The sequence below is a fragment of the Mobula hypostoma genome, chromosome 11 (assembly GCF_963921235.1).
Source record: "Mobula hypostoma chromosome 11, sMobHyp1.1, whole genome shotgun sequence".
Taxonomy (NCBI): Eukaryota; Metazoa; Chordata; class Chondrichthyes; order Myliobatiformes; family Myliobatidae; genus Mobula; species Mobula hypostoma.
The window spans coordinates 69282087-69298697 of NC_086107.1; the positions used below are offsets into that span (position 1 = coordinate 69282087).

A 16611-nucleotide genomic window follows, 5' to 3' on the forward strand; every position below is an offset into this window, starting at 1 on the left:
GGGTGGGGATGGTGACTGGTGGAGGGATGATTGCGGTGCGACTGGGGGGGGGAGCAGGAGAGGATGGGGGTGGGGATGGTGACTGGTGGAGGGATGATTGCGGTGCGACTGGGGAGGGGGAGCAGGAGAGGATGGGGGTGGGGATGGTGACTGGTGGAGGGATGATTGCAGTGCGACTGGGGAGGGGGAGCAGGAGAGGATGGGGGTGGGGATGGTGACTGGTGGAGGGATGATTGCAGTGCGACTGGGGAGGGGGAGCAGGAGAGGATGGGGGTGGGGATGGTGACTGGTGGAGGGATGATTGCAGTGCGACTGGGGAGGGGGAGCAGGAGAGGATGGGGGTGGGGATGGTGACTGGTGGAGGGATGATTGCGGTGCGACTGGGGAGGGGGAGCAGGAGAGGATGGGGGTGGGGATGGTGACTGGTGGAGGGATGATTACGGTGCGACTGGGGAGGGGGAGCAGGAGAGGATGGGGGTGGGGATGGTGACTGGTGGAGGGATGATTGCAGTGCGACTGGGGAGGGGGAGCAGGAGAGGATGGGGGTGGGGATGGTGACTGGTGGAGGGATGATTACGGTGCGACTGGGGAGGGGGAGCAGGAGAGGATGGGGGTGGGGATGGTGACTGGTGGAGGGATGATTGCAGTGCGACTGGGGAGGGGGAGCAGGAGAGGATGGGGGTGGGGATGGTGACTGGTGGAGGGATGATTGCAGTGCGACTGGGGAGGGGGAGCAGGAGAGGATGGGGGTGGGGATGGTGACTGGTGGAGGGATGATTGCAGTGCGACTGGGGAGGGGGAGCAGGAGAGGATGGGGGTGGGGATGGTGACTGGTGGAGGGATGATTGCGGTGCGACTGGGGGGGGAGCAGGAGAGGATGGGGGTGGGGATGGTGACTTGTGGAGGGATGATTGCAGTGCGACTGGGGAGGGGGAGCAGGAGAGGATGGGGGTGGGGATGGTGACTGGTGGAGGGATGATTGCAGTGCGACTGGGGAGGGGGAGCAGGAGAGGATGGGGGTGGGGATGGTGACTGGTGGAGGGATGATTGCAGTGCGACTGGGGAGGGGGAGCAGGAGAGGATGGGGGTGGGGATGGTGACTGGTGGAGGGATGATTGCAGTGCGACTGGGGAGGGGGAGCAGGAGAGGATGGGGGTGGGGATGGTGACTGGTGGAGGGATGATTGCGGTGCGACTGGGGGGGGGAGCAGGAGAGGATGGGGGTGGGGATGGTGACTGGTGGAGGGATGATTGCGGTGCGACTGGGGAGGGGGAGCAGGAGAGGATGGGGGTGGGGATGGTGACTGGTGGAGGGATGATTGCGGTGCGACTGGGGAGGGGGGAGCAGGAGAGGATGGGGGTGGGGATGGTGACTGGTGGAGGGATGATTGCGGTGCGACTGGGGAGGGGGAGCAGGAGAGGATGGGGGTGGGGATGGTGACTGGTGGAGGGATGATTGCAGTGCGACTGGGGAGGGGGAGCAGGAGAGGATGGGGGTGGGGATGGTGACTGGTGGAGGGATGATTGCGGTGCGACTGGGGAGGGGGAGCAGGAGAGGATGGGGGTGGGGATGGTGACTGGTGGAGGGATGATTGCAGTGCGACTGGGGAGGGGGAGCAGGAGAGGATGGGGGTGGGGATGGTGACTGGTGGAGGGATGATTGCGGTGCGACTGGGGAGGGGGAGCAGGAGAGGATGGGGGTGGGGATGGTGACTGGTGGAGGGATGATTGCAGTGCGACTGGGGAGGGGGAGCAGGAGAGGATGGGGGTGGGGATGGTGACTGGTGGAGGGATGATTGCAGTGCGACTGGGGAGGGGGGAGCAGGAGAGGATGGGGGTGGGGATGGTGACTGGTGGAGGGATGATTGCAGTGCGACTGGGGAGGGGGAGCAGGAGAGGATGGGGGTGGGGATGGTGACTGGTGGAGGGATGATTGCAGTGCGACTGGGGAGGGGGAGCAGGAGAGGATGGGGGTGGGGATGGTGACTGGTGGAGGGATGATTGCAGTGCGACTGGGGAGGGGGAGCAGGAGAGGATGGGGGTGGGGATGGTGACTGGTGGAGGGATGATTGCAGTGCGACTGGGGAGGGGGAGCAGGAGAGGATGGGGGTGGGGATGGTGACTGGTGGAGGGATGATTGCAGTGCGACTGGGGGGGGGAGCAGGAGAGGATGGGGGTGGGGATGGTGACTGGTGGAGGGATGATTGCAGTGCGACTGGGGAGGGGGAGCAGGAGAGGATGGGGGTGGGGATGGTGACTGGTGGAGGGATGATTGCGGTGCGACTGGGGGGGGGGAGCAGGAGAGGATGGGGGTGGGGATGGTGACTGGTGGAGGGATGATTGCAGTGCGACTGGGGAGGGGGAGCAGGAGAGGATGGGGGTGGGGATGGTGACTGGTGGAGGGATGATTGCAGTGCGACTGGGGGAGGGGAGCAGGAGAGGATGGGGGTGGGGATGGTGACTGGTGGAGGGATGATTGCGGTGCGACTGGGGAGGGGGAGCAGGAGAGGATGGGGGTGGGGATGGTGACTGGTGGAGGGATGATTGCGGTGCGACTGGGGGGGGGAGCAGGAGAGGATGGGGGTGGGGATGGTGACTGGTGGAGGGATGATTGCAGTGCGACTGGGGAGGGGGAGCAGGAGAGGATGGGGGTGGGGATGGTGACTGGTGGAGGGATGATTGCAGTGCGACTGGGGAGGGGGAGCAGGAGAGGATGGGGGTGGGGATGGTGACTGGTGGAGGGATGATTGCGGTGCGACTGGGGAGGGGGAGCAGGAGAGGATGGGGGTGGGGATGGTGACTGGTGGAGGGATGATTGCGGTGCGACTGGGGGGGGGAGCAGGAGAGGATGGGGGTGGGGATGGTGACTGGTGGAGGGATGATTGCGGTGCGACTGGGGAGGGGGAGCAGGAGAGGATGGGGGTGGGGATGGTGACTGGTGGAGGGATGATTGCGGTGCGACTGGGGGGGGGAGCAGGAGAGGATGGGGGTGGGGATGGTGACTGGTGGAGGGATGATTGCGGTGCGACTGGGGAGGGGGAGCAGGAGAGGATGGGGGTGGGGATGGTGACTGGTGGAGGGATGATTGCAGTGCGACTGGGGGGGTGGGGATGGGGGTGGAGGGATGATTGCAGTGCGACTGGGGAGGGGGAGCAGGAGAGGATGGGGGTGGGGATGGTGACTGGTGGAGGGATGATTGCAGTGCGACTGGGGAGGGGGAGCAGGAGAGGATGGGGGTGGGGATGGTGACTGGTGGAGGGATGATTACGGTGCGACTGGGGGGGAGCAGGAGAGGATGGGGGTGGGGATGGTGACTGGTGGAGGGATGATTGCAGTGCGACTGGGGAGGGGGAGCAGGAGAGGATGGGGGTGGGGATGGTGACTGGTGGAGGGATGATTGCAGTGCGACTGGGGGGGGGAGCAGGAGAGGATGGGGGTGGGGATGGTGACTGGTGGAGGGATGATTGCGGTGCGACTGGGGGGGGGAGCAGGAGAGGATGGGGGTGGGGATGGTGACTGGTGGAGGGATGATTGCGGTGCGACTGGGGAGGGGGAGCAGGAGAGGATGGGGGTGGGGATGGTGACTGGTGGAGGGATGATTGCAGTGCGACTGGGGAGGGAGAGAGGAGGGTGGATGGGGGTGGGGATGGTGCAGGAGAGGATGGGGGTGGGGATGGTGACTGGTGGAGGGATGATTGCAGTGCGACTGGGGAGGGGGAGCAGGAGAGGATGGGGGTGGGGATGGTGACTGGTGGAGGGATGATTGCGGTGCGACTGGGGAGGGGGAGCAGGAGAGGATGGGGGTGGGGATGGTGACTGGTGGAGGGATGATTGCAGTGCGACTGGGGAGGGGGAGCAGGAGAGGATGGGGGTGGGGATGGTGACTGGTGGAGGGATGATTGCGGTGCGACTGGGGAGGGGGAGCAGGAGAGGATGGGGGTGGGGATGGTGACTGGTGGAGGGATGATTGCAGTGCGACTGGGGGGGGAGCAGGAGAGGATGGGGGTGGGGATGGTGACTGGTGGAGGGATGATTGCAGTGCGACTGGGGAGGGGGGAGCAGGAGAGGATGGGGGTGGGGATGGTGACTGGTGGAGGGATGATTGCGGCGACTGGGGGGGGAGCGGACTGGTGGAGGGATGATTGCGTGCGACTGGGGGGGGAGCAGGAGAGGATGGGGGTGGGGATGGTGACTGGTGGAGGGATGATTGCAGTGACTGGTGGGGAGGGAGAGGATGGGGGTGGGGATGGTGACTGGTGGAGGGATGATTGGCGACTGGGGGGAGGGGGAGCAGGAGAGGATGGGGGTGGGGATGGTGACTGGTGGAGGGATGATTGCGGTGCGACTGGGGAGGGGGAGCAGGAGAGGATGGGGGTGGGGATGGTGACTGGTGGAGGGATGATTGCAGTGCGACTGGGGAGGGGGAGCAGGAGAGGATGGGGGTGGGGATGGTGACTGGTGGAGGGATGATTGCAGTGCGACTGGGGAGGGGGAGCAGGAGAGGATGGGGGTGGGGATGGTGACTGGTGGAGGGATGATTGCGGTGCAGACTGGGGAGGGATGATTGCAGTGCGACTGGGGAGGATGGGGGTGGGGATGGTGACTGGTGGAGGGATGATTGCGGTGCGACTGGGGAGGGGGAGCAGGAGAGGATGGGGGTGGGGATGGTGACTGGTGGAGGGATGATTGCAGTGCGACTGGGGAGGGGGAGCAGGAGAGGATGGGGGTGGGGATGGTGACTGGTGGAGGGATGATTGCGGTGCGACTGGGGAGGGGGAGCAAGAGAGGATGGGGGTGGGGATGGTGACTGGTGGAGGGATGATTGCGGTGCGACTGGGGAGGGGGAGCAAGAGAGGATGGGGGTGGGGATGGTGACTGGTGGAGGGATGATTACGGTGCGACTGGGGAGGGGGAGCAGGAGAGGATGGGGGTGGGGATGGTGACTGGTGGAGGGATGATTACGGTGCGACTGGGGAGGGGGAGCAGGAGAGGATGGGGGTGGGGATGGTGACTGGTGGAGGGATGATTGCAGTGCGACTGGGGGGGAGCAGGAGAGGATGGGGGTGGGGATGGTGACTGGTGGAGGGATGATTACGGTGCGACTGGGGAGGGGGAGCAGGAGAGGATGGGGGTGGGGATGGTGACTGGTGGAGGGATGATTGCAGTGCGACTGGGGAGGGGGAGCAGGAGAGGATGGGGGTGGGGATGGTGACTGGTGGAGGGATGATTGCAGTGCGACTGGGGAGGGGGAGCAGGAAGAGGGATGACTGAAGGACAACAGTTGTTATTGGGGTGAGAAACTGGGCTGGAGTGGGCATGGTTGGCGAGGGGTTAGGAGTGCTGTGAAGTGGAGACAGGGTAGGGGGGAACAAGGAAAGGATCAGTCAAATTTGGTCAGACATAGGAGCTGGGAAAATGAGAGCTGGATAAGAGGGGTGCAACATAAAGGAATAATTTGGGAATAATATTCTCAAAGTTCATGGGCTGAAGTGTCCCTCCACAACAAATTTTCCAATTTGATGATGTTGATCTGTCCTCTGACGGGAGCTTTTCACCTGACCCATAAAGAAACTATTCCAGGTAAATATGAAAGAAAATTTTCCATTTCTGCTTTTGCATCTTTAATCCAAACTCAAAGGTCAAAGTGCATATGTCACCTTGTACAACCCCGAGATGCAATCTACTTGTAGGCATTCACAGTAAATACAAGAAACACAATAGAATCAAAGAAGGACAATTGCTGATCTTTAAGGGGACCTGTTCTCTCCCAGTTTACCCTTTTACTCTTAATATACCTGTAGAAACTTTTGGGGATTTGCTTCATCTTGCCTGCCATATCTTTCTCATATCATCTTTGTCCTCCTAACTTCTCTCTTAAGTGCACAAGATGGTCATCAAGAGATTCACTAGTTTCCATTCTTTATGTATTGTGTATAACTTCCTCTTTTTCTTAACTAGAGCCTCAATATCTCTCGATAGAGGGAAATAATTTCCCTCTGTCTACCCAAATAATCCATTAATTATGTTAAACACATCTTCCATTGCCTTCTTCTCAGGCAGTTCTTCAGGATGGAGGATGGATGACTTGCCTCTTTGGTGGTGACCCCTAGATCCTGCCACAGCTGGGGCAGAAGGGCAATAGTTGTGAGGTGATGGGACCCTTCCACCTCTAATGCAGGTCTTCTGAGTTTCTTCTGATCCACGTCCCTGATGTTGTCAATAACAGGCTGAGTGTATGAGGGGCGTCTGATGTCTCTGGGGTTGTTCTTAATAGAGTTCTGAAGAATGAAGGGAAAGCTTTTTAAAATCTTCTGGATACTGAAAGGCCTGGATAGAGTGGATGTGGAGAGATGTTTCCATTAGCTTAAGAGACTTTGGTCTAAGGAATGGTCTCAGCAAAAAGGTACTGATATGAGAAGGAATTTCTTCAGCCGGAAGATGTAATCCATTGCCGCAGAGACTGTGGAGGACAAGTCATTCAGGGCAAATTGTTGGGTTCTTGGTTGTAAAGTGTTAAGGCTAATTGATAGAAGGTGGGGGAATGGGGTTGTAAAATAATCAGCCATGATTAATAGCAGAGCAGACTTGATGGGCCAAGTGGGATAAAACTGTTCTTATATCAGTCCTGATGAAGGGTCTTGGCCTGAAACGTTGACTGTTCATTCCCCTCCATTGATACTACCTGACTCACTGAGTTTCTCCAGCATTTTGTGTGTGTCACTCAAGACTTACAGCATCTGCAGAATTTCTTTGTGCCAAATACCTTATGGTCTGATGGTTTAGTATTATAATACTTCTAGATGCTCCAATTTCAAGGTGTATATCATTGTATTCTGGTGTGGTGCTCAGACTGACTGCGACCTTTCTCTTTGTCTGGTATCTCCTCATGTGCCTCCCTGAAGAGTAACATTCACCCTGCCTTTCTCTCTTTCTCTCCTGATCTGCAGTCTGCGGAAAGCTGGGCAACTTCAGCCGGCAGAACCTGCCCTCGATAGCCTGGCCCTGGCAGGCCGCGCTCTACCAGAAGGTGTCCCAGACCAGCAATGAGATTGTCAGCGGGCACTCCTGGTTTCTGGCCTGCAGTGGGGCAGTTCTCAACGAGCGCAGCGTGGTGGTAGCTGCCCATTGTGTGACGGAGCTGGGCAAGGTGGCACTTATCAACACGGCAGATCTGATGGTGGTCCTGGGGAAGTACTTCTACGACGAAGCCAAGCAGGAGGAGAGCCGGCAGTACCTGCAGGTAGGTGGCTTCATCCTGAAGGGGCAGGGAGCTCCTCTGGTGATCAGACCCTGAAGGGACGGTACTCATTGCTCTGACGTGTAATCTAAGAACCCCTTTCCCCATTGTTGAATGAACCAGCAGACTGCTTTGTCCTCTAAGCATTCACTGTTGGACATGGGCTATGTTTCATAGTGTAATTGAGATACTTAGCAAGGAATCAGCCCTTTGATTCACCAAGTCATTGCTGACCGTCACTGATTCCACACTAATTCCATTTTATTCCCATATTCCCATTAACTCCTCTTCAGTTTCTACCACTTCCTTGGTCAACAGACCCACCAAATCGTCATGTCTTGCGGACGGGTGGGGGGTGGGGGTGGAGGGGCAGGGTGAGGAAGCTGGAACACGTGGAGGAAAACCAGGGTATCCAGGGGGAACATTTCACAGAGACAGTGGCAGAGGCCATGATTGAGCCCAGGTGACTGGAGCTGTGAGGGAACAATCCTACCAGCCATTCTCATTGCGAGTACTCAATGTTCTGTCTAACTGATGCTAAAGGTATCTCCCCACGAGAATTAACAAAGCTAGTCGCTGATATATGAGGGTGACCCTTCTAAAGAATGATGCATTAAGAAGGCAGGGGTGGGTGAAAGGAAACAATGATAAGAAGGGGAGAGAAGCAAGCCTAGGTTCCTGGGGCTGGAAGGCAACTGCACTACCCGCAGTAACATTTTGTTACCCAAAGTCTCTCCCCATTTCTGCTCTTCCTGAGGTGCAAACTTTCCATAGGAGTACATACTGAGATTGGGAAGAGCTGTACCTAACACCAATAGGGCAATGCAGAGGGAGCTGCATAGGGAGCGTGCTAAGGGTGCTGACTGCTCGCCCATCCTGAAGGGCAGAGACACAAGAGATTGAGCAACACACACAAAATGCTGGAGGAACTCAACAGGCCAGGAAATGAATAAACAGTCGATGTTTTATTTCCCTCCTATAGATGCTGCCTGGTCTGTTAAGTTTCTTCAGCATTTTGTATGTGTTTCATCCTGAAAAGCGGTAGGCAACCAACAAAGCAGAACAATATTTTAACCTACCATTCTGAGATTCTCACTTTACTTTCTTCAGATTGCTGGAGTCATTGTGCATCCTTCCTACGACCCGGTTCTGCTGGATTCCGACGTTGCTATCATCAAACTGATGGACAAGGCGAAGATCACCAACCAGGTACAGCCAGTGTGTCTTCCTGACGTGAAGGATCTATCGACCATCAGCGCCCAGGGCTATGTCACCGGCTGGAGGATACAGAGTGAGCCCAAGGAGTCTGGCCGCGGCAATGACACCCTGCGCGTGGGCACCATCGAGATTGGCGACGCGGTCCAGTGCGAGCAGCAGTACGAGGAGAACGGGATCTCTGTCAGCATCACCGAGAACATGTTCTGTGCCCGTCAGGATCCCCGAAGTTTCTCAAACATCTGCCCACTGGAGACGGGAGGGGTGGCCACCTTCCCAGCAGCAGACAAGGCCGGTGAAATGTCCACCTGGTACCTGGTGGGTCTGGTCAGCTGGGGCTACGAGAGGGAATGCAGCCAAGAACTTTTCACCGTCTATACCAACGTAGCACCGTTCAAAGACTGGATCGAGAAGCACCTGAAGTAGGAATCCCTCACGGAAGCAGCACATGGTGATGCTAACCGGAGGACAGGCAACTCATAATGGGCCTGGTTTCACAACTGCCTCCTTCGAACTTACAGCGTTGTTTATACAAGGCAACCAATAAAAGCACGCAACAGCTGCACCAATCAGCACGCTTCATCCATCAAACACAACTACTGACTTAGTGACTTCAATGAGTTTAATCAGCAATGCCTCAACCTATTCAACTAAATTCATTCACAGAACAATTATTGGATTCGTCTCCTACCCTTCTTCCCATAGGAATCATATTCCTTCTCCAGGGATCTTTAACCCTGTCTACAGAGGATGTAGTCCATCTCCCATGGATCACATTCACATTCTGAGGGGTCACATTCCCTCTTCCCAGAGGTCACATTCCTTCCCCTGTACCAGGGATCATTTTGTTATGTGCATCTTCCTGAGTCCATTGCTGTAAACCTGTCCCACCTGCCCGTATTCTACCCATTTCATTGCCACCTCTTCTGAAAACTTGCTGAGAACCTTCTCACTGTTGCATTTATTTAACGTTTATGTCCTCGCCAAAATTTCAAAATTTCTGCTCAGTAATATGAAAGTAATGTATAGTTCTTTATCAGTCCTCCAAAATATTCTACAGTGGATCACAAAATATGTTATTTTAATGTTTTCCAACCACACTCTTGCCCACACCAGCTTGACAATGGGATGTTAGCCTGGGCTGTGTTGTTTAGAATATGTACAGTGGGTTGAATCTACATAATTCTGAGTTAGAGGTTAAAATATATTAAATAACCTTAACTCTGGGGTCTCCACCACTGAGTTTAAAGTATGAGGAATATTATTGGTCTGGGACTGTACTCGATGAAGTTCAGAGGGAAAGGGGGGTGGGGGGAACTCATTGAAACCTACTGAATACTGAGAAGGCCTGGATAGAGTGGACATGGAGAGGACGTTTCCATTAGTAGCAGGGTCTAGGATCCAAGGGTATAGTCTCAGAATAACGATCATATATTTAGAACTGAAATGAAGAGGAATTTCTTCAGTGGAGGATGGTGAACCTGTGGAATTCATTACCACGGAGAGCTGAGGACGCCAATTCATTGTGTGTATTTAAGACAGAGACCAATGTGTTCTTCATTGATAAAAGGAGCTAAAGGTTGGAGAATGGGTTGTAAAAATCAGCCATGATTGAGCAGATTCCATAGGTACAGTAGAATGGCCAAATTCTGCTCCTTTATCTTATGGTCTTCTGAGATTGTAAACCCAATACAAAGCATTCAGAAATGTCCATCCTGAAGGATATGGAACACAGGAACTCAGGACAAACTTAAGACTGTTTCCACAAATTACTTCTTTACACAAAAACTCAGAGACACTTCAAACAGCTCCACAGGTGTTGGCATGTCTCTGATTTCAATGCAGAAACGCAGTGCAAAGTTAATCCTGCTGCTCCTAAAAATCTGAAATGGGTAATGGATTTTGGAGACACACAGGCAGCTTTAAGCATAGGATTCACCGCCAAAGCTTTAATTACTGCACTCCCTCCAAACTGCGGAGAGTTTCCACCCTCTTCTGCGTCAGTTTTGTTTGAGGATTGACCAGTAGACATGCTGTGCTCACACATCTGGCCACACGTTTAATGAAATTACCTGTCGGCTTGCAAAAGCAAAGAAACAGAGGTTCAAGTATCCATAGAGCATTCTCGATTGTAGGAAGGGTCTCTCAATGAATCAGCGGTGTCTGTGACTTCAGTGTATCAAAGTAATGTCACTCCATTCACCCTGTTATTCAAGATACATTTTATTTGATATAATGTACACTGCATCTTCTTAAAGAATAAACCCATACAAAACATCAAGTATATGAAATTTTGTAATTGGTTAATTACTTATGTAACTATACAGTTGTAAGTTCAATCAGCTATAAATTTAATCAATCTCTTGGTCTCTGTTGACTGAAATTTTCACTGCACTCGACATCTTAGAATATCTGTTGCAGGATCTGAAAATTTCAGTGGATCATTTCTCCAGGTTAAGAGTTGTGTCACATCCTGTGTTGCATTTATTGTCTCAACACAGTTGTTCTCATTGTATTGAATACATCATATTACATACTCTGATTCACCATATTTTTTTATATCACCTTCTGTACAAAACTGTCCATGAAATAACAACATTAATGACAGTAGTCTATGCTTTTTTTTTGATACATTACTGGATACAAGAAGCGTAGTAGCATCTACCTCTATTCAAAGTTCAAAGTAAATTATCAGAGTACTTATGTGTTACTACATACAACCCTTAGATTTGTTAACCTGAGCCTATTCAACAAATCTATAGAATAGTAACTGTAAACAGGATCAATGGAAAGATCAACTAGAGTGCAGAAGACAACAAACTATGCAATGCAAGTATAAATAAATAGTAATAAATAACGAGAACATGAAATACCAAGATAATGAGTCATTAAAGTGAGATCATTAGTTGTGGGAACATCTCAATGGATAGGCAAGTGAGTGTAGTTATCCCCTTCGGTTCAAGAGCTGATGGTTGAAGGGCAGTGACTATTCTTGAACCTGGTGGTGTGAGTCCTGAGGCTCTTGTACCTTCTACCTGATGGCAGCAGTGAGAAAAGAACATGGCCTGGGTGGTGAGGATCGCTGATGATGGATGCTGCTTTCATGTAGATGTGCTCAATGGTTGGGAAGCAAGATGGAGCCAGTGATAATCAGCTACTTCCTGTGGGCTGCAGAAGATTGTTCTAAATTTCCTCTATCCGGTTGCTTCTTACTGATCTCTGTGTCTTTGCATTCAGTTCAGAGGCCATACCCTTTCTTATTTCCACTGTTACTTTTGATGTCACAAAGTACTCTCTTCTGATTTTTACTTTCTGGACTATGCCTCCATGCCTCTATGACATCATTTAAAGGTTCTTTGGAGCTTTGGAAACATCTTCACATTTACAACATGCCCTCTCTCACATAATTACTGAATCAAAATCATGAAATAGTTACATCAAGGAAGAAGTCTATTTGGCCCATTCAATATGTCTTTGCTCTAGCAATCTAACTAGTCCATTCTCCCACCATAGTTCTGCAAATTCTTTCCTTTTAAGTACCTCCCCAACATCTTTTAAATGCTGCCATTGAATCTGCTTGCATCACTAACCTTGTCAGTGCCTTCCAGCCCCTAACCACTCTGTGTAAAAATGCTAGTCTTGGTGCATTTGCCAGTCACTTTCATGGTCTATCCCCTGAGTCTTCCATCAATAGCAGCAGTTCCTCTCTACCTACTCACCTTCGAGAATTTAAAGACCTCGATTGGATCCCATTGCAATTACCCTGTCCGAAGAAAATAACCCCGGGTTTTCCTTACTAACTACATAACTGAAGTCCCCATCCCATGGAACCATTGTACAATGTCTCTTAAAGATGTTCTCTAAAATCCTGAAGTGTTTTACCCAGAAGTGCAGATCTGAATAATCAAGTGTTTTGTAAAGTTTTATTATAACTTCCTTTCTCTTTGACCATACGACTCTGCTGTCAAACCCCAAAACAGTTAGATTTTTTAATGAACAACACACATCAAAGTTGCTGGTGAACGCAGCAGGCCAGGCAGCATCTCTAGGAAGAGGTACAGTCGACGTTTCGGGCCGAAACCCTTCGTCAGGACTAACTGAAGGAAGAGCTAGTAAGAGATTTGAAAGTGGGAGGGGGAGGGGGAGATCCAAAATGATAGGAGAAGACAGGAGGGGGAGGGATGGAGCCAAGAGCTGGACAGGTGATTGGCAAAAGGGATATGAGAGGATCATGGGACAGGAGGCCCAGCGAGAAGGAAAAGGGGGAGGGGGGGAGGATGGTCAAGGGGTATAGTCAGAGGGACAGAGGGAGAAAAAGGAGAGTGAGAGAAAGAATGTGTGTATAAAAATAAATAAGGGATGGGGTACGAGGGGGAAGTGGGGCATTAGCGGAAGTTAGAGAAGTCAATGTTCATGCCATCAGGTAGGAGGCTACCCAGTTGGAATATAAGGTGTTGTTCCTCCAACCTGAGTGTGGCTTCATCTTTACAGTAGAGGAGCCGTGGATAGACATGTCAGAATGGGAATGGGATGTGGAATTAAAATGTGTGGCCACTGGGAGATCTTGCGTTCTCTGGCGGACAGAGCGTAGATGTTCAGCAAAATGGTCTCCCAGTCTGCATCAGGTCTCGTCAATATATAGAAGGCTACATTGGCAGCACTGGACGCAGTATATCACCCCAGCCGACTCACAGGTGAAGTCTCGCCTCACCTGGAAGGACTGTTTGGGGCCCTGAATGGTGGTAAGGGAGGAAGTGTAAGGGCATGTGTAGCACTTGTTCCGCTTACAAGGATAAGTGCGAAGAGGGAGATCAGTGTGGAGGGATGGGGGGGACGAATGGACAAGGGAGTCGCGTAGGGAGCGATCCCTGCGGAAAGCAGAGGGGGAGGAGGGAAAGATGTACTTAGTGGTGGGATCCCATTGGAGGTGGCGGAAGTTACGGAGAATAATATGTTGGACCCAGAGGCTGGTGGGGTGGGGACCAGGAGAACCCTATTCCTAGTGGGGTGGTGGGAGGATGGAGTGAGAGCACATGTGCGTGAAATGGTGGAGATGCATTTGAGAGCAGAGTTCTGCACTTATCCTTGTAAGCGGACTCCGTAACTTCCGCCACCTCCAACAGTATCCCACCACTAAGCACATCTTTCCCTCCCCGCCCCTCTGCTTTCCACAGGGAATGCTCCCCATGTGACTCCCTTGTCCATTCATATTGCCCATCCCTCCCCACTGATCTCCCTCCTGGCACTTATCCTTGTAAGCGGAACAAGTGCTACACATGCCCTTACACTTTCTGCTTCACTACCATCCAGGGCCCCAGACAGTCCTTCCAGGTGAGGCGACACTTCACCTGTGAGTCGGCTGGGGTGATATACTGCGTCTGGTACTCCCGATGTGGCCTTCTATGTATTGGTGAGACCCGACGCAGACTGGGAGACCATTTTGCTGAACACCTACGCTCTGTCCGCCAGAGAAAGCAGGATCTCCCAGTGGCCATACATTTTAATTCCACATCCCATTCCCATTCTGACATGTCTATCCACGGCCTCCTCTACTGTAAAGATGAAGCCACACTCAGGTTGGAGGAACAACACCTTATATTCCAACTGGGTAGCCTCCAACCTGATGGCATGAACATTGACTTCTCTAACTTCCGCTAATGCCCCACCTCCCCCTCGTACCCCATCCGTTATTTATTTTTATACACACATTCTTTCTCTCACTCTCCTTTTTCTCCCTCTGTCCCTCTGACTATACCCCTTGCCCATCCTCTGGGTTCCCCCCCCCCACCTTTTCCTTCTCCCTGGGCCTCCTGTCCCATAATCCTCTCATATCCCCTTTGCCAATCACCTGTCCAGCTCTTGGCTCCATCCCTCCCCCTACTGTCTGTTCCTATCATTTTGGATCTCTCCCTCCCCCTCCTACTTTCAAATCTCTTACTAACTCTTCCTTCAGTTAGTCCTGACGAAGGGTCTCGGCCTGAAACGTCGACTGTATCTTCCTAGAGATGCTGCCTGGCCTGCTGTGTTCATCAGCAACTTTGATGTGTGTTGCTTGAATTTCCAGCATCTGCAAAATTCCTCTCGTTTGAAATTTTTTAACGAACTGTTCCATTGTCTTCAATGAACTATGCTCATGTATTATAGATCTCTGTATGATTATACTTTTAGCATTGCAACCTCCAGTTTATTTAGCCTCTTCTCATTCATCCAGCTGGAATGTAGCATTGCATGTTTCATAGTGGTTAAATTCCATCTGCCACCCATCCATCCACATCACCAGCCTGTTTACTTCTCCTTGTCTGTTCCTCTCCCCCTCATATTTCAGTGCATCACCAAGCATTCCTGAAAGCACACTCCTTTATCTGCACTCCATTCTGCCTTGTTGACACAGAACTCTTCTCTGTAGCTCATGCACCAGACCCAACTATTATCATAGGGCAGGACCTTGTGTTGACCATTTCACCTTGTGTGTAGATAGCTATTGCCCCCAACTTCTCTGGACTGGCTCTGTTGCTATTCAGTTTACAGTATTTTCCCCTGAGATAGGGGTCAGAGAAGAGAACATTGTAAAGGGGTCAAGGTTCTGATAGCACTTGCTGTACTGTGAGAATTTGTTCATCCATAATAAACTTGGGGGATACCTGGATGCTAAGACAATAAGTTAGACTCTTCCTGTAAGTTTTCAGACTAAAAGAAAATTGCATTTTTTCTGACAACCTGAAATCTACCAGTCATTCATCCAGTGACCATTGTTGTCAAATGAGAGTCCAAAGACTCAGGAAAGGATTTCTCCCATTTAAAACAGTTTGCTTATTACCAGGGTCCATCCCATAAGGCCAGTCAAAAGGCAGTTAAATGTGTCTGGTTTTTATGGACATTTCTTTCACAGGAAGCCTCAAAATGTGTTCCTTGCCGTTAATTATTTTTTATTTTATTGAGATACAGCACAGAATAGGCCTTTCTGGCCCCTTGACTTGTGCTGCCCAAGCAATCTCCCGATTTTAATCCTAGCCGATTTACAGGACAACTTCCACTTTGCAATGTGGGGAGAAACTGGAGCACTCTGTGGAAACCCATGCCGTCAGGGGGAGAAGCGTAGAAACTGCTTACAGACAGTGGCAGGAACTGAACCCAGGTCACCTGTATTGTAAAGTGTTGTGCTAACCACTATACTACCAGGCCGCCCTTGTACAGATCAAATCTCTTGTTCAGCAAGAAAAAATACTTTGTTAAAGCACAAATTTGTGAGATAAATGTTAGTAAACCAGGGGGAGAAGCACTGATTGCTGTGAAATTACCAAGTTACAGTTGGTTGGACTTATGAGGGGTTATGAATGAAGACTGTTTGGTGACTCTGGCCCTGTACTGGAGAACAGCCTGAATGATAAGAGTAAACAGTTTCGAAACAGGCAGGTATGACTTTGTAGGCATCACTGAGTCGTGGCGGCAAGAAGATCATAACTGGGAGCTTTACATCCAAGGATACACATTTTATCGAAACAGGCAGAGGGGTTGGGATGGCTTTATTGGTAGAAAATGAAATCAAAGAGTTGATACAGGATCTGAAGATGTAGAATCCTTGTGGGTGGAGCTAAGAAGTTGCAAGGCTAAAAAGATCCTGATGGCAGTTATGTACAGGCCTTCGACAGTGGTCAGGAAGAGGGTTAAAATGGAGATGCAAAAAGGACAATGTTACGACAGTCATGGAGGATTTCAATATGCAGGGAGTTTGGGAAAAGCAGGTTGGTGCTGGATCCCAGAGAAGTAATTTGTAGAATGCCTACACTAGAACAGCTTGTGATTGAGCCCACTGGGGACAAGGCAATTTTGGATTGAGTGTAATGTAACGAACCAGATGTGATTAGAAAGCTTAAAGTAAAGGAACCCTTATGAGACAGTGATCATAATATGATAGAATTCACCCTACAATTTGAGAGGAAGAAGCTAAGATCACACACATCAGTATTACAGCGGAGTAAGGGGAATTACAGAGGCATGAGACAGGAGCTGGCCTGTGTTGAATGGAAGGGGACACTAGCAGGAATGACAGCAGAACAACAATGGCTGGAGTGTCTGAGAGCTTTTCAGAAGGCACAGTATAGATAAATCCCAAACAAGAGGTATTCTGAATGGAGGATGAGGCAACCATGAGACTAATAG

At 51.4% G+C, this 16611-nt stretch overlaps 1 protein-coding gene across 4 annotated transcripts in view; it reads left to right on the forward strand.

The window, feature by feature from the left end:
- LOC134353816 (inactive serine protease PAMR1-like) overlaps positions 1 to 11031 on the forward strand; it is a 147947-nt gene extending 136916 nt beyond the window's left edge. For all 4 annotated transcript variants that reach the window (XM_063062241.1, XM_063062243.1, XM_063062244.1 and 1 more), the window contains 2 exons: positions 6947 to 7239; positions 8347 to 11031. In XM_063062241.1, the coding sequence (XP_062918311.1) occupies positions 6947 to 7239; positions 8347 to 8877 (824 nt within the window). In that variant the 3' untranslated portion in view covers positions 8878 to 11031. The remainder of the gene's footprint in view (positions 1 to 6946; positions 7240 to 8346) is intronic.
- The last annotated feature ends 5580 nt before the right edge of the window (positions 11032 to 16611 follow it).